Raw genomic sequence first — 23,461 nt, 5'->3', positions numbered from 1 at the left:
CCGGGGATTGAACCCGGGTCTTGCCACATGCAAGGCAAATGCCCTACTAGCTGTACTATCGCTCCGACCCAGAAACTGATATTTAAAACACAACCCATTTGTAATGAAAATAAGATAGTACACAGGGTAAGGCGTTTGCCTTGCAAGAGGTCAGCCCAGATGGTTCCAGATGGTTCTTTGTAGGATAGCATTGTTTTATCTTTCCTACATGGCCTCAGGTAGTTTAGGTTTATTGGTTGCTCCCATCACAGTGCTCCCATTCCCGTGTGTTTATTTGTAACTTCTTTCTTTGTGCTCTGTTGACTTGTAAATATTGTTTTTCTCTTCTCCCTATGTCCTTTGCATAGTTTATTCAGAGCAATGTCCTTTTTGTATGAACACAAGAAGACAGTATATGCTATGCTTTTGTAATGTGACTCTCAGTGTTATTTTCCTCCTGGGCATCTATTCTCTCAAACTAAGCCTTGGCTGCTCTTACTTCCTAGTACCCCCAAAAGCAGGGTCCTGACGAGGGACTGGATGGAACCAGGGCAAACGGTACTAAAAAGCTGATGAAAGAGAGACCAAATAGAATACCTAAATAAGTAGAAAAAGAGGACTGGGCTCAGGCAGAGAGGTCAACAGCTGAAATACATATGGGAAAACAGGTACAATTCCCTGGACCATATGGTTCCCCAAGACTGCCAGTAGTGACCCCTGAGCACAGATCTCACTCGGTAGCCCCTGAAAACTGTCAGGTGTAAGCCCAAACCCCCCAAAAGAAAGAGAGTCAGAGAGATAGGTCAACTAACTGAAGGGCTAGATTTCATTCCAAATAGTTCCCTGAGCATCACCAGGAATGATACTTGAGCACAGAGCTGCTACTAGCCCCTAAGCACCACAGGGTGTGAAGGTTATAATTTTCAAAGGCAAAACAAAAAAGAAAGAGCTTGTCTTCATATATTTCAACACATATGTTCAACAGTTCCTATGACATTTTTACTAGATGTCTGTTTTCTACATTTTAATGTACAGATTTAAATGTAATTCTTATCAAAATCCTGACAATATAGTTGTTCTAGATAAGATTGTGCCAGAATTTATAGAAAAAAGCAAAGAAACTGCATGCAACCAATTCCAGTTGATCCCTGGCACCACATATAGTCCCCTGAGCACCACCCTGAATACTGTCAGGAGTGATCTCTGAGCACAGAGCCAGGAGTACTCCTGCTATTGCTCAAAAACAAAATAAAAGTACTTCAACCTGACACTGACCTCTCACATTTATTCTTTTTTTCCTGAGGTGTAAGGCTAATTTAGTGGAGGAAGGATTGTCTTAAGAAATGGTGCTGGCTCCTATGTTCATTGCAGCATTATTCATAATAGCCAAAATCTGGAAACAGCCCAAGTGCCAAAGAACAGAAGATGACTGGATAAAGAAACTATGACACATCTACACAATGAAATACTACTCAGCCACCAGGACAAATGAAGTCATGAAATCTGTTTATAATTGGAGAATATCATATTATAATGGAGAATATCATGCTGAGTGAAATGAGTCAGAGAGAGATGAGTCAGAGGGAGAGGGACATAGAATGATTGTACTCATTTGAGGGATATAAAAAAAACATAGCATGAGACTAATGCCCAAAGACAGATTATAACCTTTCAGTAACTGTATTGCAAATCTTAATTCCCAAAAGGGGAGAGAGAGAGAGAGAGAGAGAGAGAGAGAGAGAGAGAGAGAGAGAGAGAGCCTGGGGTGGTGTGGCAGGAGGGAAACTGCGGACATTGGTGGTGGAAGATGTACACCAGTGGAGGGACAAATGTTGAAACATTGTATGATTGGAACCCAATATGAACAACTTTGTGACTGTGTATCTCATGGTGATTCAATAAAAATAATAAGTCAATAAAAATGAAGAAATAATGCTGGGGCTCAGATAGATAGTACAGGAGTTAAGGCACTTGTCTTGCACAGGTTCAACCTCTGTTCAATTCCTCGGCACCTTGTAGAGTTCTCCAAACACGGTCAAGAGTGATCTCTGAGAGCAGAGATAGAGCATTGTGGGTGTGGCTCCCAAAACAAAAATAAAACACAAAAAAAGTTTTAAAAGAGGAAAAAATGGTGCTATGTGTGAGAGAGACAATTTAGGGGTTAAGTCACTTTCCTTGGACGTGGACAACCCCGGTTAGATCTTTGCAACCACATATAGTCTCTCGATCACTACTCCCAGCATTGCAGGGCTGGACCTGCACTACATCCTCAGACCTTTGTATTGAACTGCAGCCCAGCTGACTGAGAACGTCCAGGAGTGACTCCAGGGTCTCCTGAGTACCACTTTATAGACCAAGAGGGAAAAAAAGATATGGATCAGTTAGGAATTATTTCCCCACACATACACCCAAATGAATATTGACATAAACCTCATGCGCAATACAAAACCTAATTCAAATTAACTTAAATGTTAACCACAAAACTAAATTATTTGCCATATAAGCAGCTCTTAAACATGACAACAAGAATACCTATGGGTGACAAAAGATAGTTTAAACTACCTCCAAAGTTATCTTACAGACTCAGTGTAGAGGATAACCTCTTTTTGTGTTGTTTTTGTTTAAGTCAGGCCTTGTACTGTTACATTGTTATTAAAAAATGAGCTAATGCCAGAGATATAGTAAAGTGGGTGTCACTTGCCTTGCACACAACTGACCCAGATTCAATCTCTGGCACCATCTAAGATCCACTGAGCACTTCCAGGAGTGATCTCTGAGCACAGAGTCAGGATTAAGCTTTGAGCATCACCCAGTGTAGCCCCCAAACAAAAAGGAAACTTTTAAAAAATGAGTTTATGAGGGCCAGAGCCACAGCACAATGGGCAGAACATTTGCCTTGCATGTGACAACCTTGGTTTGATCCCTGACACTTCATTGGGTCCCTGATCCATGAAAAGCTTGATCCTGGAGCACAAAGCCAGGAGTAACCACTGAGTACCAATAAGTTTGGCCCTAAAACAAAAAAAGGCAGATAGAAAGGAACTTGAAGGCCAGCAATGAGCAGTGTGGCTTAGCACCAGAGCACAAGATTGGCATGTGTGAGGCCCTTCAGTTTGATCCCTGGCACCACATGCACACACACACACATACACACACACACAAAGAGAGAGAGTATAGTTAGGCTTTATGGGTCAGAGTGTCTCTGTTGCATCCCCTCAGCTCTGCTGTTGTAGCCTGAGAGCCATAAACAGTATGCCACTGAACAAGCATAACTGTGTTCCAATACAACTTTCTTGGCAAGCCTGTGCAAAGTATGTTTTGTTGGGAAGTGTGCCAACCTAGGGAGCAGGTTCGGTTTGCCCTGCAGGCCATCTTCTGTCTACTCCTGCACTAGAACAGCAGCTTCAAGAGTTATTCGCTGCTTGATTCACTTCTGTGGCCCCAGCACTTCAAGCAAGGCCCACAGCAAAGTAGGATCTCAGTCGTTGGCTTAAGTGAGCAAGTAATGAAACAATGAACTGAGTAGTGAGTGAAGGAAGGAGTGGAGAAATGAGTTAACAGGAGAGAGATGGCTTAGTCCTACTTCCAGGGTGTTGATTCAATCCCATCTGAACCTAAGCAGGTTTCCCCAAGAAGTCCTTTTTTGGGGGGTGGAAAAAAGTCTTTTTAGGGCCAGGCAAAAGTACAGCAGGTAGGAAGTCTGTCAGGAGTAAGCTCTAAACACAGAGAAATGTGGCTCCCACCCAAAATACCTTTTTTTAACTTAATTATTTTTATTTTAATTTTTTAAATCAGGAACATCCTATTGCAGAACCAGAGATAGTACAGTGCGCAAGGGGTTTGCCTTCCATGCACCAGAACTGGGTTCATTGACATCACATATGGTCTTTCAAGCCAGGTCAGTAGTGATCCCTGAGTATGGAACCAAGAGCAAGCCCTAATCACTGCTAGGTCTGGCCCAAAATACAAACAATAGCATTGAAGTCATTATTTTATATTTGCAGTTGCGACACCAATCCCTCCAACAGTGTTTTCAAGATCCCTTCACCATTTTCCCCTGGTCCCTTCCCCATCCCCTCATCCCCACAATTCCCAATTCTATTATTCATGTTTCAAACTCATGTTTGTTTCCATTGGGAACTGTCTAATGACTTTCTTAGTTTCTTTATGCTCCACATAGATCATCTGGCCTTTATATTTTACTTTATAACTCACTTCACTCAGCATGACACTTTTGAATTTTATCTAACTTGCCGCAAACTGCAAAATTTCATTCTTTCTCATAGCTATATAGTAGTCCATTGTGTATAGTCACTACAATTTCTTTATCCATTCCTCTGTTATTAAGAACTTGGGTTGTTTCTAACTATTGGCTTTTTTTCATGCAAAGTTAGTTCAAAGGGCTGGGGCACATGCTTTGCATTCAGGAGACCCAGGTTCGATTCCCAGCACCACCAGGGGAAATCCTCCAGCAAGGCTCGCCAGGAGTACCCGCTAAATACTGTGGGTAGGTCCCCCAAACTTGGCTATTGTAACTAGTGCTGCAATGAACAGATGTGTATGCATGTTTTTGGATTAATGTTTTTGTGTTATTAGGGTACAGCGCAACCAGGTGTGGAAACATCTCCCCCACCCAGTTTTAGAAAGAGATTGGGGCAGGAGAGATGTTACAATAGGGAGGGCATTTTCCTTGCATGCAGCCAACCCGGGTTCGGTCCCTGGCATCCCATGTGGTCCCCCAAGAAATGCCAGGACTAATTCCAGGGTGCAGAGCCAGGAGTAACCCCTGAGCATTGCTGGGTGTGACCCAAAAAGGAAAAAAAAAAGAAAAAAGAAAGCAATCAGAAGGCTGAGGTCTGAGTTATAATTCAACATCTTTATTATTCCCCAATAGCTTGAGGATAATCTTGACAACTTCCACTGGGAGGAGGCTGGTAGGAGCAGGCTGGACAGGACGAGCTCCCTCCAGGACCAGGCCAGGTCCTCCTTCCCTTCCCCCTCAGCCCAGCCTCCCCCATATGGTTGGGTTGCTGTTGAAGTCATCCTAGGAGAAGGGAAGTGGGCTTCTCTGAACGTTCACTGCCCTTACACCAGGCAGGTGGGAACCAGAAGGGCACCCTCATTTTTCTCTATGTGCTCAAGAGGTGTGCACATGAGGGGCCCAGGTGGAGCAGGGCATGGTCAGTGTCCAGACACATGACTCTTTCCTGTGGCCCAGTTGGTGAACATGAAGCCTAGACTGATGGCCATGAAGAGCACCCCCAGGCCACCAAAACACATAGCCTGTGGAAATAATGGAAGACAAGATGGGACAAATTGGGCCCCCCCAGAGACTCCATGCCTTCCCAGCCTGATCTCATGCTCCCTTTTCCTTCCTTCAATCCAGCCTTTCCCCGGGACTACTCCTTGAAACTTGCTCCTGACCCTCTACTCCCAATGCTCCTTACATCTGGTACCTGTTCCCACTAACCAGTCTCTTCCTGAGTGCTCCCTTCATCTTCTCACCTCTGCTTCTCTTTAACTAGCTCAATCTGTTCCCAAGGCAATCTCCCTCATCCCTTCAGGCTACCTGTGCCTCACCTGGAGGCTCCTCTTCTCCCAGCCACTGCCTTCTACCCACCTTCTACCTGCAACCACCCAGAGTGCTCCGTCCTCCAAGTGCTCCCTTTTTCTCCTGCAGTGCTCACCTGAATCTTAGGCCAGGAGTAGAGGGGCTCTATCTCAGAGGGCACAATGCGGAGGTAGAAGATACTGGGAAGGATGAAGATGAGGCTAGGGGCAGAGGTGGACCCTGGTGGACAAACATGAAGGACCAGAGTCATTGTCAGTTTGGGCCCAAAGCTCCTGGTAGATGGGGTCTGGCCTTGGGGGGAACTGACCAATCACCCCAAAGATATCCTGGATGGTCGGCACGCAGATGACAAGGACATTGACCAAGACAAGGATGATAAGAGCGATGGCCACGTGGCGGGGCCAGCTGAATGCCTTGCTTGGGAAGAGCAGCTGCTGCAGAGCACGACGAATCTGTGACCAGAGGAGGGAGGGTGCGACATGGTTTGGGGCCCAGGATCTCCCCCACCTCTGTGGGATTAGATCTACCTTGAACTCTATCCTCCACATGACCAACCATCTGGGCTGCTCCCACCAGGTGTTTAATTTTCCTTCCTCTGTCACTCCCTTTTGCCTGAGCAACCTCCACTGTTCGAATACGTATCTGCCTCCCTGCTGACCCACAAACCCTGCCTCTTCCTGATTCATTGCCCACCTATGCCTCTGCCCAAGGTCTAAAAATCTCAGCCTCTTCCTTTATTAGATTGCCTCGCCCCAACCATCTGACACTCACTTCTTCTGTCACTCTAAGAGCCCTGATTGTCACCATGTAGTGCACCCCATTGGTGTGTCTCAGAGGCTTGGCCTTTCATCTTGTTGCTCCTCAGAGCACCCAAACAACCCACATGTGCCTCCACCCTTTATTCACTCTGACTGCCCCCTAACAATGCTGCTCCCTCTTCTGTCTAGCTCACCACTCTGAACCTTCTTCCTCCACATGACAACAGTGTACCTGACTTTAGGTCTTCTATTTGATTGTTGATTTCTTCCATCTCTGTTTATAAGGCAACTCTGCCTTTTCTGTCTCTCCATCCCTGCCATCTCCCTTCATCCATCTACTTTTGTGTTTTGGTTTGGGGGCCCCATCTGGCTGTACTCAGAGTGTGCAAGTGGGGGTTCAGGGATCCTGTGTGGTATTGGGATGGAACCCGGGTCAGCCACATGCAAGGCAAGAACTTCCCCCACTGTACTCTTTCTCTCTCTCTCTCTCTCTCTCTGGTCCTATTCATCTACCTTTATGTCAACCCTCCATATAAATTGTTATGCCTATGCCTTCAACTCATCCATCTTTATTCCTCCATTTCCATGGGCCCTTGATCCCCACGCACAGGAAACAGCACGACTGGCACCGTGAGAGTCACTGCGAGCAGCACCGCCAGGCGTACACAGAGGATGAGCAGGTCCTGCTGGCTGTACATGTGCAGCATCTCTGCTTCCACGCTGCCTGGCCATGAAATGAAGCATAGGAAGCATACGGAGGGAACACTAGTACCAGACTCCGAGAAACACACACATACACAGAGTGATGAAATCTCCAGTTTCCCTTTGTAAACTGACGGGTCCAAGAACATAGAGGGAAAGGGCTGATTTTAGGCATCTAAACCCACTGCCCACTCCCACCCCAGTCTCGGCCCCACTCACTGTAGAAGGTGAGATATCCAAAGGTCGCTGTGAGCCCATACATGATGAACATGGCCCCAATGGACACATTGGCCACAGCCTGCATTCGGTGTTTGGAGGGCCTGAGGTATAGAGAACAGAAAACTAGCAAGTCACGCCCCTAATCTGGATCCAGCCTCCACAGAACCAGTTCCCACACTCTTGAGTCTCCCACTCAGAGATGAAGTTGGGACATAATGGGGTGCCCATTTCTGCCTCCCCTGCATGACTCGCCAAGCTTACAATCTTTTTCTTTTTGGTTTTTGGGCCAAATCTGGCGATACTGAGGGGTGACTCCTGGCTCTGCTCATGAATCACTCCTGGTGGTGTTTATGGGACCATATGGAATGCCAAGAATGGAACCCAGATAGGTCTCATGCAGCACAAGTGTTCTACCTGTTACTATCACTCTGGTCCCCAAGCCTACCTTCTTTTTTTCCCCCTTTATTTTTTTATTAGTGAAACACCATGAGGTACAGTCCGTCTGTCACTTCATAAAACCTTGTCTGTCTATCTCATTTGTCTGATCATCTCTCTGCTTTCCTCAGCATGACTTACTATCTCTTCTTTCCACCTGACCCCGCATTCCATTCATCCCTCTCTGACTAATCATCCACCTGTTCCCCCATCATAACAATGCCATATTTTCTTTATTCATCCCTTTCATCTGGATATTCCCTTCACCCTCCATAGATGTATATCCCTCCATTTGAGCTTCTCCATCTCCCTCACTCTGTGTATTCACATTTGTGTTTGGTTTTGCATCATACCTGGTGGTGCTTAGGGCTTACTCTGGCTTTGCACTCAATCCATTAGAGACACCCTTAGGGATCACTCCTGGTGGTAGTCAGGAAACCATATGGGGGACCAAGGATCAAACCTGTGTCAGCCACATGCAAGTCAAGCGCCCCAACATTTCTATTCACATGTCCAGCCATGTCTATTCACACTTGAACTGAACATGTCCCATGCAGGGTCTCAGGGAAGTGACTGCTTATTGCATGGGACATGTTCAGTACAAATGTGAATGAACAGGACCCAAGTGATAGTACAGCAGGTAGGGAGCTTGCCTTGCACATGTCTGGTGCATATTTAAACCCCAGCACCTCATATGGTCCCTCTAACTATCTCCTACCACTCCCTTGGCACAACCTAGGCACAGTCAGGCTACATACTCAGGACTACTGTGGGGGGATGGTCAGACCCAATTATCACTCCCTGCCCTCGGCCACTGACTGGAGTTTCACCAAGACCCACTCACCGGCAGAGCTCCGTGTAAATGGGCAGCACCTCAGGGTGGCAGACAAAGGCAAAAGCCATAATAGGCACTGTATAGAACATCTGGGAGGAAAACCCGAGTAGACATTAGAGAGATTTGAGCCCATAGGGTTCTGCCATCCTCCCCATTCCCCTGGGCTCCACAGTTCCACCCTACACCCTCTTGTTCTTGCCCCTACCATTGCCTTCCATACCAGACACATGCTCCACTCTGAGTACTGGGCAGGCAGCAATAGGCAGTGAGCAGCAGGCCTGAGTGTCACACAAGTCCCAGATACCTGAACACCTACCTGTGAGTCCACTGTGAACATCCGGGCCTCACAACTTCTGTTGAACCTCTCGGGAGGAAGAACAAGGGAGTCGTCGCTCTGGATTTCTGCTGTCTCATTGTGACTTATGGCACAACCAAGCTCGAACTTCTTATAGATGACCTGCAGCAGGAAGGGTGCGGAAGTGGGGTCACAGAGAAGGCTACGCCCCAATATCATGAAGCCTCACCCCACTCTTTCACCGGTCTTTTTCAGACTCACCGAAATGAGGAAAAACACCATACATGTCAGAGAAAGACCACTGGTATACCCCAGGTAGCCTGTAAGGAATAATACACAGAGGCTTAAGAATCCAGAAACACCCCACAGCACAAGCCGCAAATGCCTAGACTAGCAGAACTGGGGACTTTCACCCCAATTCTGCCATACATTTGCAGTCTTATTTTTCATTATGATTTTTGCTGTTCTGTTTTGTTTTGAGGGGCTTCACTCAGTGGTGGTCAGTCAGGGCTTACTTCTGGTGCTGCTCATGAATTACTATTGGAGGGATCAGGGGATGCCAGGAATCCAACAAGCAATATCTCTCACCCAGGTGTCGCATAAGAGCCAGAGGCAGGATGATGAATATGGTGACGAAGATGAGGAGGAGGTTTCCTGTCAGATACCAGTCCCTGTGGAAACAGGCAGACATCATGACTGTCAGGCAGATGCTCAAAGGAGATGGCACATCACAGATCTCTGCTCACAGTCAAGAGAGATGAGCTGACATGTCAGTTCTCAGAAATCCTTCAGGTGAGCAGTGACAAATAACATGAGAGGACTGACTGAAAGAGCCCTTTGGATGATGAGACTGTTATTGGGGTACTGCAGGAGAGTGACAACTGAAACTACAGGCACCGATTGCATACAACTGTGCCCTCTGACTGCAAGTAAGCATCCAACCAGAGGCTCAACACCCCGAAATCAGCCAGACACACACAGTCTAATACAAGATGTCAGACACAAAGCAGGCATCATGCCCCAATACCAAGAATTTCAGTAGTAGCACAACCTTTGATGAACTCGTGGACAGACCTGAGGCACAGCGCGACCAAAAAGTCAGCATCGCACTTGTGTGGTTGTAGAAACAACTCAGGTGTGCTAAACAGATCAAAGTCATGGGGCGTATTTGGTCACACAACAGAACTGGAACAGAAAGGAGCTAGTTGGCTATACTGTTGGAACTAAGCTCAAGAGATACAGCAGAGTTTGTGTAGATAAGTAGGAGTGCTCAACCAAGACAATAATTAGTCAGACAACTACTCATTCATTCAAAAGAATTCTGTTGAGGGCTGGAGAGATAGGACAGCAGTCAACCTCACACACATCCAACCTAGGTTCAAATCTGGGCACTACATAGGGCCTCTCAGCACCACCAGGAATGATCCCTGAGCAGTGATCACTAGTCACAGTGGCAGGACTAAGCCCTGAACACTGATAGATGTGCCTTCCCCCACAAATAAATAAGAAAAGAATTCTATTGCATTCCTGCTGTTTTAAGCATTTTGGTACTATCTTATGCTCATAATTATACAGAAAGAAATGAATGAAGCATCACTGACTATATTTACAGTGGTATCTAATTATAATAATTAGGCACCTCTATAATAATTAGGTATCTCTAGTCACATTGACAATTAGCTATTTAGATGGTCTCAGAATCAAACTAGTGCTCTAGTAGGATACAAAGTAAGCCAATATGTACACAAAATTTGCCCAAAAAATCATCACCAAATTAAATACACACAAAAATTGGAGACTACTAACATATATAGCTGAAACAAGTCACAGATACATAGTTGGCACCACAGTACAATATACCCTCACATACATAATGATCAGTAACATATATATATATAGATAGATAGATAGATTCAGCCACCTCGATAGACCCAGATTCAAACAGAATCTACTAGACAGGGCAAGTCAGGGGTCGGAGTGATATTGTGGTGGGTAGGGCACTTTCCTTGCATGCAGCTCACAATTTTAACCCCCAACATCCCATATGGTTCCCCAAACATGCCAGGATTTATCCCTGAGTGCAGAGCCAGGAGTAATCCCTGAGCACTGCCAGGCATGTCCAGACAAAAGACAGGACAAGTCAGAGGAAGCAAGTGTCAAATACACATGGGTGGTGGGGCCCCACCCCACTGTCCACACCCCCAAGAGTTGAAATCATGTTACAGAGAACACAGCTATAGTAATCAGCTCACAGAGAAGATTATGAGCAGAGAATGGGTCAATATTGCAGGAAGATAATGAACTTTATAGGCAGAGTCTAGGCTACCAGATTATATACAACCATAGCCAGTGTCCAAGTCACCAGACTTTCAGCCAATCAACAAATGAGTCAAAAAAAAAAAAACAGCCACAAAAATCCAGAGTACACCAAACTCCTAAAGTCAAAGCAACAGCCACCTATACTGTGGGCATCACAATGCATAGGAATTACAATCTGGTTGCACAGAACTGCCCCACAGTTTCAAAAACCAAATACCAGAAGTATGTTGGGCACAGAGTTGCAAACAGGAGCAGGACATCACATACTCATTAGTGTCTGTTTCTCACTTACCCCTCAGGGTCCTTGCCCAGGAAGGTGCCAATAACCAATGGGAGTTCAGACTTGATGATGAACAGATAACTGGACATGGCTGGTATAAGCAGAGGGAGAGATCAGTGGGATTTCTCTGATCCACCCCATCTTCTCCAGTCCAGCCTGGGGAAATTCACCTTACCCCTCTTCCACCAAGCTGAGTCCCCCTACTCCCAGAAACCTCACCACCGACATTGTGGAGACAGATGACCATGGCCACTACTAGCTTTCCAGCAGGCCCCAGCGCCCTCTGTCCCAGCTGCTCATAGGCTCGGATGCCTGTGGAGAGGGTGTGGGCAGGAAGGAAAAGTTAGAGATGCAGGAGGCCCTGCCTGAGGACCAGAAGGGAGGAATCAGAACCTCAAAGGGCCTAGGAGCTACAGTTGGAAGGAAATGGATCTGATTGATGGGGACTGGAGGTAAGGGTTAAGAGTTAGGCTTGGGTGGTGTCTGGGACATGAATCTTAGGACAGGAAGCTGGTTGGTGACTGCATAGAGGAGCAAGGGTCTTGAAACAGGCTATGGAATGAAGCCACCATGGGAATCCAGCCTGACGGCTGGGGCAAGGACACTGTGACAAAGGCCTCTGTGGTTGAAGGTGGGAGCTGGACTCTAAAGGGTGGGAGTGAGAGATGAGGTAGAGGGGCGTAGATGGTCTGAGCAATGGAGTGTGTAGCTAGATTGAAAAGCTAATATTGGGGATTAGGAGTTATCACCCTGCCCAAGGGGGGCAAAAGGGGTCTAGAGGCCAAAGTATTCATTTTTATTGTTTTGGTTTGGGGCTATTCCTGGCTCAAGGGGACCACACAGTGCCAGGGATCCAATGTGGATGTCCTGCATGCAAAGCCTTCTCTCAGCCATTTGAACAAACTCTGAGTCCTTGTTCTTGAGACTGTGGGGCAGTTGGAGGTCCAGGATCTGGGGTCAGGGTGAAAGGTCCAGAGTCTGGGGTCTTAAAGTAAGGTCTTGGGTCTGAAGTGAAAGGGGTGGATATCCAAAGATTGGGGTGAGCTCTAGATCCAAGTCTCATGTCTGGAGTCCACAAGGGTGCTGGGCATCGGTATCTGGGCTTTGGGTCTCACCTACGACTCCGGCACAGATGAGCAGGAGATGGATGGAGTATGAAGACAGGAGTGCGATGCATAGCAGCAGAGTCCTGTGGCATACGGCTCCACTCAGACTCAGCCCCCGACTCCCAGGTATCCCACCTGAACTATAAACTGCCCTTGCATGTCCTGCCCACCCTCCAGGCCACCCATGAACTCACAAGAAGAAGAGGATCCCTGTGTGAGCCATGGCATAAGCCAGCCCCAGGATGCCACTGCCCATGATGGCATTGCTGAGATTGAACACGGACATTCCAAACGATGTCTTCCCCTCGAACTGCGGGGAAGAGGCAGGGTCCAGGCACACAAGAGGTAAGGGGGGCCCAGTAAGGAGACTGGAACTGTGGCCCCAAGAAAGGGAAGGGAAGGAGTGACTGGGCCTGGGAGAAACTCAGGGAAGGGTCACAAAGGCAGGGAGGAGACAAAAGGGATGAAAGAAGCTGGGGAAAAGAGAGCTGTGGAGAACGGAAATAAAAGTGTTAGGACAAGAGAGGGATGGGGGAGCATGGCAGCTCCCAGAGGCAAAAGGTGTGGGGGTCAGCTAGAGAGGGTAGCAGCTAGGACAGGAAGTCACATTGGAGGCAGTGGAGAGAAGAGGAGAGTGTGTCAGCAGGCAAGGTGCAGGCAGCCCAACCCTATGGGGTCACTCACATCCATGAACTGGGCTGGTTTCCTCCCAGGAGCAGCTCCCTGGCTGGGCAGGAAACCCTCGAGTTCCTGCCTGTAGCTGCAAAGTGCAGGGAAATGGGGGGGGCAGATGAGAGGGTCTTCCTGAGCCCTAGATACCGCCTCTGGGGCCCCAGACTTACCCCACAGCCCCTGCCGCAAGGGCTCCATTCATCTTTGGATCCTGGAGTTCCATCCTGAGAGCAGAGAAACAAAGAAATGGAGAAGGGGGTTCCAAAGTGGGGAGAGCAAAGATGAAGGAGGTTGTGGGAGGGGGGAGGGGGAGAAAGAGAAAGAGATATGAGATAAAGAACCGGGAGACAAAGAGAGGGGAGGAGGGTCAGGAAAGAGAGGGAGGAAGAGAAGGGAGGAAAGACAGTGGTTACACAGTTCTGGATAAGAAAAGACACAGAGAGAGAGAGGGAGAGGTAGAGAGAGAGAGAGAGAGAGAGAGAGAGAGAGAGAGAGAGAGAGAGCGCGCAAAATGGGAGAGCCAGCTAGTGAGCAAGCACCCAATGCAGCTGAGAATTTGCAGTTGGGGAGCTTCTTCTCCCAGACCCCAGACTCACTGTCTCCAGCTCTGGCTATCAATCCCTTTCCTTTCCAGTCTCCCACCCCCCCACCCCCTCCCCCAGCCTTCTTTCCACCCTTACTGTGTGGCCAGACTGCTTACTCCTTACAGGGACACGTTTTATCTGCCCGCCTCCCCACCCCGCCAATGCCCCCTACCCCCTCCTTGCCAGGTCCAGAGCCCAAGCTCCAAGCTGATGCAACTTGCTACAGGAACTGAAGGCGCTGGCGGCTTGGAGGGGACCCCAGCTACCGTCTCCCCACCCCCACTCTGCCAGCTGCTCTCTGCCACAACTGTGAAGAGTCTCCCTAGAGGCCAAAAACAATTTCCCCAACTGAGCCCCCTTTCAGGAGTCCCCACTGCTGAATTCCCCTTCTAGGGACAAGTGGTCATTTCTAGGACCCCTCTCAAACCCTAAGCCCTGGGATCGGCAGTGAGATGCCTTCTGGGCTCCAGGTGTCTCAGAAACCTGGCCCAAGCCCCAGTAATCCCCCATCACCATCCCGCTAATAACTGGGAGCTTCAGCGGGGAACCCCCTTCCTCCAAGGTCCCTTAGGTGTTTTAAGGGTGTCTGCACCCCGCCCCTAACCCAAATATGGAACTCACACAGTTTCCGAGGAAGTCCTAGCTCTGAGCTCATGTGTGGGAAAGGAGAGATCTCAAAACCCCCCTTCAGGGTCCTCAGCATTGTGGAAATTGCCTCAGCAAACCCTCCACCCTAAGCCTTGATCTCTAGGCTCTCAGTCAGGAGGCTGAGCCCACTCTCCACCTCAACCATGAGCCCCCTCTGGAGACGGTCACCCCGCGCCCCCTCCTCCCCGCCTATCACACTTTCTACGGTGAGGTACCCAAAGGATTCTCCCCTCCCGTGCAAAGTTCTTGTTACCACTGAAAATGCCTCCTGGGTACCCCTGGTCCCTCTCCGGGGACACCCCCACCCTCACTCATGCCTACTTGGCTCTCTGCAGAGTGCCCCGTCCAAGCTAGCATGCGCCCCTCCTCACCTCGCGGCTCTCCACTGGCTTCTGAAACCGCGAGGCTCAACACAGGGATCTGGGACCCCGAGGCCTGCAGCTCCCGCCTGCTTGCCTCGACCCTGCCCCTGCCCCGCCCGCAGCCAATCAGCGCGCTGTGCGCTCAGCCCCTAATCAGCTCCTCCAGGGCCCCATCTGGCCCGCGGTTTTTTATTTTTTTCTGAGAAGACATTTTCATTCCTTTTTCTCCCTTCGGTTTGGGCCACACCCGCGCTCAGGGCTTACACCCCGCTCTATGCTGAGGGATCACTCTTGGCGGAGCTCAGAGGAGCTTCTACAGTACCAGGGGTCAAAGCCTAGTCAATGACGTGCAAAGCAAGTGTCTTAACACCTGTACTGTTAGAAGTTTTCATCCAAATTCCCTTTTGCACCTTCTGACTCTGGGTGGGAGAAGCAGGAAGAGCAGCAGAATTGCGGAGGAGGATGCCCCACCTCATCTGAACCCACGTGGAAGGTCGCACAAATCTGAGGGTCTTGATGGGTGGAGAGGGGAAACAGAAACATCAAGCAACTAGAACTAAGCCCAGAAAAAGAGACAAGCCAACAGAGGGAACTGGCTCAGGGTTTACTTACAGCAGGACCAGACCTAAAGGGAATAGTCACAAATAAGAGGCCAGTCAGGCACACAGGAGAAATCTTACAAGGACAGACAACAGCCAGTACAGAAAGACAGGGTGCGGGGGAATGGTAGATTGACAGAAGGGCAGTCACGGCGGGGGCGGGGGGGTGGCACAGACAAACTCAGAAACGTGAGCAACCATAGTCTAATGCAAGTACCTGGCGGAAGCAAAGAGAATGCTGACTCAGTAAGAAGCAGGAGGCACAGCTGGTGAACAGGTGGGCCCAGCCATTCGCTTCCCCAGACAGGTTGGAAACTGGAAACAGACACACCAGCCAAAGTCAACAGCCCAGAAAGTGGGTGAGGGAGAGAGACACTGACCACAGGAAAAGTTAGCTTTAAGCATAAAGGCACATAGTGGGGGTGGGGGGGGGCAGAGAGATGGGAGGACAGCAGGTCCTATTGCCTTGAATGCAACCATCCTGTATGGTCCCCCTGAGCACTTTTAGGAATGATTCCAAGTACAGATCCCTGAGTTTTGCCCGCTGTGCCCCCACTCCATAAAAGAGCAGATAAGGTTGATCCAGGAAAAGAGGTGGCATTTGGACTAGAGAGATGGCTGCAAGAGCTACAGCACTTACCTTGTAGATGCTACATTTCCAGTTTGATCCCTGGCACTTGCATAAGCACCCCCCCCCCAGGACTGCCAAAGTGGCCCTAAAACTCACCACTGGGCCTGAGCCTTAAACTGTCCACCTGCTTGGCCAAGAATTGCTGGGGCCATGGGGCTCCCTGAGCACTGTTTGGGAGATTCAGAAATAGTGGAACAAGAATAGGAGAAAAAGTATGGCATGTAGGGCACTTGACTTGCATACAGTTCAATCCTCTACACCCATATGATTCCCCCAAGTCCCACCAGAAGTGATTCTTGAACACAGAACCAGGAGTAAGCCCTGAACACCACTACGAGTGACTAACTGCACCCCCCCCCCCCAAAAAAAGTGGAACAGGTGCTGAGATAGAAACAAGAAACAGCCAGGGCGCAAGAGGGTGACCTCAGACAGATTGCTTATCTGAGAAAGGACCCTAGATCTTGGGGGAGGCACCAGAGGTGTCAAGTAGGGCATTTTTGGCCAGATGAGTACAGACACACACCCTGCAAATGAAAAGCACCCTGAAATTCTGGACCCCAACCATGCCCTGCCCAAGGATCCTCACTGTTTCCCTTCTCGGGTTGGGGGGTGTCTGTCTGTTTATTCATTTCTATCACGGCCTGTGACCCTTCCCAAGCAAGTCATATGTTCCCTGCAGGGAGTCAGGCACTGTGGACATGGGGTCTAGACCCAACTTGAGCGGGCTGCTTGAGGCCCGGGGGACAGGAGGGCCTCTCCAGGCCTGCCCACCTCCCACAGGGAGCACAAAATTCCCGGAAAGGCCAGGGGCTGGCTGGGCCTTCAAAGCAAGGCTCGATGCCCCCCACCCCAGCCGCAGCTGGAGGAGGGCTGGAGAGGGTGTGTTTACTTCCCCCCAGCAGGAGAGAGACTCCTGCAGAGGCAAGGAGTGCAGCCCCATCCAGGGGCTCGGAGATGGGGGGCAGACTCACCATCACCCACAGAGGTACAAACACACTCAGACACAGCCCCACAGCCACACACAGAGAATACAGGCTGATGGATGGGAACACGCAGAGACCGCACATGGCGTTCCCAGGCCCGAGCATAGTCACACATTCGCAGCTGCAGCATTTCTCCAGCTCCCAGGTATCATAAGGGACCCGGCAGCCTGAACACAGATCCATTCCCCCATCCCCCACCCCTAGCTTGGTAGGCTACTGGCTAGTTCACAGATACTTTTGTTTTGCACTTTGGGGCCATGTTTTGCTTTGGGGGGCCATACCAGGACATACTCCTGTTTCTGCACTCAGGAATCATTCCTGGAGGGTGTCAAGGGACCATAATGGGATGCCAGGGATTGAACCCGGGTGGATCACATGCAAGGCAAGTGCCCTACCCGTTGTACCTGGCCCTGGTGTGCAGACACTTTTGGGGGTTGTTTTGGGCTATACCCAGCAATGCTCAAGCCTTGCTCCTGGTTCTGAACTGGCAGTGCACTGGGAATCATATGGGATGCTGAGGATTGAACCCGGGTCAGCTTCATGCAAGGTAAATGCCCTACCTTCTGTACTGTTACTGATCTGGCCCCTTACAGACACTCTTACAGAGTCTCAAATCCCAGACAGGGCTCTCACACAGGTTCACAGGTGCACTAGAGAGAACCAACACATGCACTGATGCAGATTCAGAGCTGAATACAGAGCACAAAATACAATATTTTTGCTTGTTTTAGGGCTTACGCTTGCCTCTGTGCTCAGAGAAAGCTTAGGGGACCATATGGGGTGTCAGGGATTGCACCTGAGCTGACCATGTGCAAGGCAAGAGGAAGACTACCCACTGCACTATCTCTCAGCCCGTTTATGTCTTCATATGTAACCAATTCCAGCAGGGTTTTCTAGATCTGTCTGTCCAACTCAGGTGTTTCAGTGACAGGGTTAATACGGGTGTTAAGGCACTTGCCTTACATGCAGCCAAGCCTGGTTCAATTTCTATCACCCCAGAGTGATCCCTGTGTGCAGAGCCAGGTGTAAGCCCTAAACACTTCCAGGAGTGATCCAAAAACAAACAAACAAAGAATTAAAGAAAAGACATATGGAGTTCACATACATGTAAAATTATGACTGAGAACATGTGCAGACAGAAGAGACCACTCAGGATACACATACGTGCACGCACGCACGCACGCACACACACACACTCCACACATACACACACACCACCACACACACACTTACTTTGACTTCTCACTCATCTTATCTGCCTCCTCCCACCCCAGAGCCAGGACACATCTGTGCCAGATACTGGCCAGGGAAAAATACACCTGTCAGCTAAGACCTTGGCCCAGATAGCTGAGGGGGATGGGAGATGGGCTATTTTCCAGATTCAAAATGTGAGGTGTCCTGTACAAATAACTAGTTCACCTTCGTCAATCCATAGATAGTTCCCCATCTATGGCAGCAGCTTCTTGCTCTGATCACCACCCTCTGGGGTCCTGTGCTTGGAAAGCTTTCCTACACAACCAAGCAGAGCCACCAGACACAGAGCAGGTGCTCACAAAATGCCACTGATATAGGGCCAAAGAGACAGTACAGTGAGTGGGTAGGGTTTTTTATTTGCCTTACACGAGACCGACTCAGGTTCTATTCCTGACATCCCGTATGGTTCCTTGAGCACCAGCTGGAGTAATTTCTGAGTACAAAATGCCACTGATATAGGGCCAAAGAGACAGGAATAACCCCTGAACATAGCCAGGTGTGGCCTCCAAACCAAAAAAGAAATGCTACTGATCAAACGTGATTCATCATCATTTTCTTGTTGTTGGGGAGGGAGCACAGCCAGCAGTGCTCAGTCCTTGCTCTGTGCTCAGGTATTATTCCTGGCAAGGCATAGGAAGACTCTATGCAGTGCTGAAGATTGAAGTCTGGTGCTTTGTGCAAGGCAGCTATCTGCCACATCTTTCCAGTTCTGTCATCATAATTTTTATGAGTTTCAATCAGCAGTACTAGGGCTATTCCCAATGATGGTAAACTTATTTGGCTGATGGGTCCATGCTTGGGTGCTACCAGGGCCATCCCTGCCGTGTGTGTGTTGGGGGGGGGGTGGTCACATGGTGCTGAAGATCAAAATAAGAACCTCACATATGTAAGGTATATGTTCTATCCTTGAGCTCCCTCCCAGGACCCTATTAGGATTTTTATCTCTGCCAAGCCAACGTTTCCAGGGTGGGGGAAGGAAGCCTTCTTCAGCTCTGCACCCCGTAGATCATAGATCGGAAATCGGAGATCGGAGATCAGCTAAGTCTCCGAGGTCCCAGCAAACAGCAGGTGCTCCCCACACGCTGTCAAGAGAGAAAACAAAGGGAAAGGGAACCAGGCCAGGGAGGGCAGCCGGCTTGAGAAGAAACAGATGTCCTGAAGCCTTGAGGCTTTGTTCGTTCATCAAAGTAGGGGTCACTTTTTTGTTGATTCAGTAAAGCAGACCCTTGTGTGACATTTGGGATTCTGACTGACTGTCTCTTCGAAGTGGCTTTGGGTTTTTGTCAGTGCTTTGAAGACAACCCCTGCTTTTCCTGAAAACATATCACAGCTAGCAGCCTTAAGGGCTGGGAGGAAGGAAGACCTAGAGCAAAGTGGGTAATGTACTAGCTTTCCCAACAGTGTTCTTCCTTTTTGTTGTTGTTGTTTGATTTTTGAGTCACTCTCATTTGTGCTCAGGGCTTACTCTTGGCTTTGTGCTCAGGAATCACTCCTGGCAGAGCTGGAAAAACCATATTTAGTGCTGGAGATTGAACCTGGGTCAGCTGTGCGTGCAAGACTCTTGCTTTACCTACTGTGCTCTATCGCTCCAGCCCTGTTCTTCCTTAGCTGGCTGTGGGGCTCCAGGAGTAAGTGTGAAACTGAACTGCAGTTCAGCTTCTTCCCAGGAAGAAGAATCCAGGGAGCTGGTGGGGGCGCATGGAGCTTGTGCTGACAGGAAAAACCCTTCCCACAATTCCAGACACACACTCACTGCTCAACGGGGCTCTGTGAGAGGAATAAATGAGTTCTTCCCGCTAGTGACCGCAACTCGCCATGGGGACTGCATTTATAGGATTCTAATCTCCTTTCAGGCAGGCTTCCCACTGGGTAACTCCCTCTCAAAGCAGCCCCTGAGTCGCAAGGCTTTCAGAGCTGGTGGTCAGTTCCCTGTGCTCTGGACCACCCCCACGCTTCCCTCTGGGCCCCCTGCCCTGGACCAGAGCTGGCCTGGCATTTCTCCCCTCATTAGCCTCTTCAAGAGACTGAAGGGAGCACATCTTTACAGTCAGTGGGGTGCCAGGTAGGAGCTGCAGGCTGGCACCCTACTCAGGGAAAAGCCTGAGGAGTTCAGAGCCTGGCGCCAAGCACTGCTCCCCCCAGCCCTGAGCCCTGAGGAAGAAAGCAAGTTTTCTTTGGGAAAATTTAAACATCCTCTGGGTAAGCGGCAAGAAAACAGGACATTATGGCAGTGTCCCATGGGGTGAACACTCCCCAAACCATGCCCAGCACCCCCTTTTCTCAAGGGAGCCCTGACTTCTGCACACACATTAACTCATCACCCCCAAGGGACTACCCCCAGGTAGTTCCAGCCACTCTCAGGAGGCCCAAGTTCTGCATCCCAGCTCTCCCTTCTGCCCTAGCTCTCCTTCCTGGGAGATGCAGAGGAAAGAATGAAGGAGCAAAGCAACCAAAGGGAGAACTCATCAAACTTCGAAAGTCATCAGAGGCTAACTGCGTGTCGGGCCCTGTCTAGGCGCAGGGAGGCAGCAGTGAACAAGACAACAAAAATCCCTGCTGGGTGCAGCTCACATTTCTTATTTGTTTTTCCATTTGGGGGCCACATCAAACTCAGGGCGGCCGCATGCATAGCAACAGCTCTTTCTCCTCTATCCTACCTGCTGCAATATCATTTTGGTCCCACGGTTCACATTTCTAAAGAATGATGGAGGCCTTTTCAGCCACACGTGCTAGGTGAAAAGGAAGCTCAGATAGAGAAGAGAGCACCAAATAAAGGGTGTTGTGAGGACGCTCCCAGGGTGAGAGAAGTATGCTAAAAGTAATCTATAGACCAAACATGATTGCCACTCAGTGCCTCTCTTGCAAAACACAGTACCCAAAAGAAGAGAGACAGAACAAGGGGGAATGCCCTGCCACAGAGGCAGGGTGGGACGGGGGGGGGGGGGGGGGGGGGGGGGGAGGGGCGGGGGGGAGGGGCGGGGGGAGAATGGGGGGGGATGCTGGGACCCGTGGTGGTGGAGGATGGGCACTGGTGGAGGGATGAGTACTTGATCATTGTATACTTCATGGTGTTTCACTAATAAAAAAATTTAAAAAATAAAAATAAAAAAGGTAAAAAAAAAAAGAATGATGGAGGCCTTTCTTTGGATCCCCAGCAAACTTTGGTGGTCTTTGCACTTCATGTTCCCTCTACTTGGAATGCTCTTCCTGCAAATGTTTCTAGGTCATACTTCCCCTTCATGGCTCAGCTCACGTGTCACCTCCTCAGAGAAGCCCTCTGTGATCACACAGACGAAAGCCACAACTCGGGGTGGTAATGGGGCTCAATGGTAGAGTATGCCTTGCTGCCTGGAATGCTCTTCCTCCAAATATTCCTAGGCCGTGCTTCCCCCTCATGTCTCAGCTCAAATATCAACTCCTTAGAGAAGCCCCAGCTGATCATACTATCCAAAGTCACAACTTAACTCAGCACTAAAAAGTGAGGCTCATGTGAACTAGGCTTGTGCCCATGAGAACTAGGCGTGATGCCCAGCACTGAAGGAAATTTTAAAAAGGGAAAAGAATGAAAGGAAACAAACCACAACTCAATCTTGATTACTCTATCTCTTTCACCCAACTTTATTACTCGTTGTAGTTTCTATTGCCACTGAACGCAACGCTATATATTTATATATTCATTGTTATATTTATACTTAGTACATCTTAGAATGCGATGTGTGCAAATATTAGCATATTTATTAGATGTATTGGCATGATCATGCATCTATTACGTGCTTAAGAGAATGTGTATGTTTTATATATAAATATGTATATACACTATACTAAATGCGTATTTATTCTCTTATTTTTGTATATATAATGCTATGTTTATTTTTATTGTATATTCTTATTAGTATAATTTGTTTGCAGTGACAGAGATTGAACCCAGGACCTCATACATACAAGACAGGTTCCCTCCAGCTGAATGTCACCCCAGCATAATAAAGATACTATGTAAAAATAGCAAATGTTATATATCACTTTATATTTCTGTATTGTTTTATTCATATCAAATGGCATGTTTATATATGTAATATAATGATCTATATTTTCTTTTCTTTCTGTTTCTTTCTCTGTAAACTGGAGATACAGTTAACCACTTCATATTTGGTTAAAAGGATAAAAATGAGTGAAGGTTAAACAACACATGTTTGTAAAGTTGCTTTTCAATTTCAGATATGTTGGAAATTGATTGCTAAACTACACCTGTCATTGAAAAATCCTACATATTTTCAGAAAATTGCATTATACTGTATATATTTTAAACTGTGGTGTGAAAGATTGTCCCCTTTAAAAAAACAAGGTTGGGTTAGTCCCCAGGTACTAGTTCTTAGAATATAATGGGCTGCAAATGTATTCTTAGAATACAATGGGCTGCAAATGTGTGCCTCCCGCCCCCTACCCCCAAAGAATAGATAACAAGCTGACAAGTTCTCAGGAAAAGAATAGAATAAAACAGTTCAGGATCTTTTTTTATCTTTTTTAATCACACCCCGTGATACTCAGCGGTTATTCCTTGCTCTGCCCTCAGGAATCACTCCTGGCAGTGCTCAGGGGATCTTATGGAATGCAGGGAATCGACCCCGGATCCGCAGCATGCAAATTCCCTACCCCCTGTACTATCACTCAGGCCCCAGTTTAGGTCTTTTAGATGTACCGAGCAACATAGGCAAAAATAGAATAGGAAATTGTCACTTTATAATTTAGAGGTGCTGCTGATTGGGTATGTGAAATACCCCAGCTCCTCGTGTACCTATTAAGTATTGATGCGCTAATTGTCCTTAACATATTTGTCATATTAAACTATGGCTCATGTGTGTTGAAAGCCAGGGTGGCCTAGCAATATTTTATGGAAATAAAATAAGCCTGTGAGCTAAGGAGACCCTAAAGCTTTTTGGGCAGTCCTTGTGTTTGTTTATCTCACTCTCAACAACCAGTCCTGCACGCAGAAGCCAATGGAGTGGGGGGCCGGGGGAGGGGGGGAGGTTGCTGTAGAACCGGTTTGGCAGGATTCACGATCCAGTGGTGGAGTAAATTAGATTTTAAAAGACTACAAACACCACTTCCTAATTATTTTAATAGTTTTCACTATATGGTCCTGAGATCACTGACCCGCTGTTTTAACTGTACAGTAGAAACTATCTAATCCTGCATTATTAAAGCTTTTCCAAACTATTTCATGATTACAC

General features: G+C 48.3%; 1 protein-coding gene across 1 annotated transcript; it reads right to left on the bottom strand.

Annotated features, from left to right (window-relative positions):
- Positions 1 to 4,879: 4,879 nt before the first annotated feature.
- SLC38A5 (solute carrier family 38 member 5) lies at positions 4,880 to 13,464 on the bottom strand. Its single transcript, XM_056128638.1, has 15 exons — positions 13,343 to 13,464; positions 13,185 to 13,260; positions 12,695 to 12,810; positions 12,510 to 12,583; positions 11,614 to 11,706; positions 11,407 to 11,485; positions 9,384 to 9,466; positions 9,057 to 9,115; positions 8,817 to 8,957; positions 8,510 to 8,589; positions 7,231 to 7,331; positions 6,918 to 7,033; positions 5,859 to 6,003; positions 5,667 to 5,770; positions 4,880 to 5,262 (listed from the first exon to the last, which is right to left on the bottom strand). Exons 1-15 carry the CDS (start codon positions 13,393 to 13,395, stop codon positions 5,161 to 5,163), a joined length of 1,422 nt encoding a protein of 473 aa, XP_055984613.1. The 5' UTR covers positions 13,396 to 13,464; the 3' UTR covers positions 4,880 to 5,160.
- Between the last annotated feature and the right edge of the window lie 9,997 nt (positions 13,465 to 23,461).

This window comes from Sorex fumeus, unplaced genomic scaffold (assembly GCF_029834395.1).
Source record: "Sorex fumeus unplaced genomic scaffold, SorFum_2.1 ptg000065l, whole genome shotgun sequence".
In the NCBI taxonomy this organism is placed as follows: Eukaryota; Metazoa; Chordata; class Mammalia; order Eulipotyphla; family Soricidae; genus Sorex; species Sorex fumeus.
The sequence above is the reverse complement of the archived record's forward strand: the minus strand, read 5'-3'. Positions and strand labels throughout refer to the sequence as shown.

Bases quoted from the DNA above. Each gene is read 5' to 3' on its own strand.
- SLC38A5 (XM_056128638.1), bottom strand. From the start codon at position 13,395: ATGGAACTCCAGGATCCAAAGATGAATGGAGCCCTTGCGGCAGGGGCT. The intron at 11,707-12,509 runs GTGAGACCCAAA...CCCTCTCCACAG, and splicing joins CATCTGTGCCGGAGTCGTAG to GCATCCGAGCCTATGAGCAG. The intron at 8,590-8,816 runs GTAGGTGTTCAG...TTTTCCTCCCAG, and splicing joins TGTTCACAGTGGACTCACAG to ATGTTCTATACAGTGCCTAT.